At 24.5% G+C, this 2038-nt stretch overlaps 1 protein-coding gene across 1 annotated transcript in view; it reads right to left on the bottom strand.

Annotated features, from left to right (window-relative positions):
* Nucleotides 1-349: 349 nt before the first annotated feature.
* LOC106691226 (ejaculatory bulb-specific protein 3) overlaps nt 350-2038 on the bottom strand; it is a 3155-nt gene continuing 1466 nt past the window's right edge. Inside the window, exon 2 of the mRNA XM_014436938.3 lies at nt 350-656. Coding sequence (XP_014292424.1) covers nt 454-656 — 203 coding nt within the window. The 3' untranslated portion in view covers nt 350-453. The remainder of the gene's footprint in view (nt 657-2038) is intronic.

Raw genomic sequence — 2038 nt, 5'->3', positions numbered from 1 at the left:
TATATTTCAGTTTTCTTTTTTTTTTTTATGTGAAAAAAAAAGTCAAAAAAATTATTCCTTTCTCTGTAAACGTTGGCCACCAGTCTAAATAAAAAAATATGCACGTAGCCATCAATATATTATATCCTTACAATCTTTGACTAATTATCAACCACAATACTGATTAATTATTACGGTTGGTTGTTTTTAAAAGCAATTAAAGAATGACTTATTATGAACAGAACAATTGATGACAAATCCAGCTTCGAAATAAAAATGGAGATGAGATATTCCTCAAATGACAGACTCAAGTATTTTATAAAGAAGTCTAAGGTAAATTTTAAGAGTAAATTTAAAAAAAACTAAACAATAAATTTAAAAATTACTTTATCAACATAATTATACAATTATATCACTTTGGTTAACGTGGCTTAAATTTATAAAATATAACATCGTACGATTATTTTTTTTTTTTTAAACCACCATTTTAATTCCTTTATTCTTAACTTGTTCCATGAACTTCTTCTTGTACTGGCCTTGGGGATCGTAGATCTTTTCCAGTACCGCATAATCTTCAGCTTTCTTTTCGATCATGAATTTCAGGATCTTTTCTGCGCCTTTCTTATGTTTCTCACTGCATTTCTTGCACTCCGTGGCCAAGGCTTCAGGAATGATGTCTAAAATCAAGAGTTTTAATTTATTGGAAATTTTTGAAAGTACCTTAAAGGTATGAACATTCATTTTTCAAAATAATATAACAAATAATGAATCATTTATTGTAGCATGGTTAAATGACTAGTCACTATTTCTGATGATTATGAATGAGTTGATGACCGTGCTATACAAACATTGTAACTTGTTTCTCAGCATCATTTGAAAAATATATAAATATAAATCCATTATATACATAGAGTGGATCCAAACTTACTTTAAAATGACCAATGGCAATATTGTCTTATAGTTTTATTATTTTTAAAAATAATACATGCAATGATTAAATAAAATTGTCATTCATAAATCTTTAACTATATTATTAATTCATTCCAGAAATATTTTCATTAAGCAAAAACCACCATTCATTTACATAATAAATGTAATTTCTTAAATAAACATAAAAAACGATAAGCTCTAAAATATAAAAACTTCCTAAAAGTCATAAATACTTAATTATTTCAATTGAAGTTCATTGGTTGGTAAGATGACATCTTCATAATTATTTTCAACTTCATAACTTTACTTTAATTAGCATGACCATTTTTATAATGAGTCAAAAAAACTAGTACTAATATTTAAATTAATATAAATATAATTTTCTGAGGCCATATTGACACAAATTTTGTCAGTGTGAATTCTCATAAGTAACTGAATGGCACCCGCAAAAAATATAAAGCAACGAAACCTTTTTTTTCTTTTTAATTATTTCTTCGCTGTCTCATTTTGTTTTATTATTATTATTATTAATTAGTTTTTAACTTAATCCACTTTATATGTGTAAAATGACACGTTTTACAAGTTCCTATTGCAGGTATATATCGTTAATTACAAGTGCTTGGCAATTGGTGTTTGTTTTATCTATACTGCGTTGTTCTGGTCTCCTAACAAAAAATATCCTACAATTCAAATATTTAAATTTATAACTTAAAATACTCATTTCACCTACAAATGATTAAATAAATATTATTGATCAACATAATGAATTAATATGGAATTTAAAATGACTAATAATTCTATATTTCAAAGGAATAATTTATTAATCTTTAATAATTTTTAATTTAAACTTATGAAGTAAACGATAATTTATTACACATAAGACATACACCATTTCATTTACCTCCACAATAATATTTTCTTTACACTGTTAATATTAAATATATATATTTTTTTAAATAACATTCACATGTAATTGTTCAATTATCAATGTTTCTTTTCTGTTCATGGTAACAGTTAACATTTTTTTATTTCATTTGACGAGATACGTAAAATATCACAATATGTACATGCATATATTGTAATATTTCTTTTCAATATATTTCTATAGTACACGAAAAAAAAACAATAG

The sequence above is a fragment of the Halyomorpha halys genome, unplaced genomic scaffold, assembly GCF_000696795.3.
Source record: "Halyomorpha halys isolate HHAL.00 unplaced genomic scaffold, Hhal_1.1 Scaffold2180.1, whole genome shotgun sequence".
NCBI classification, from domain to species: domain Eukaryota; kingdom Metazoa; phylum Arthropoda; class Insecta; order Hemiptera; family Pentatomidae; genus Halyomorpha; species Halyomorpha halys.
This window is presented reverse-complemented; position numbering and strand designations above follow the sequence as displayed.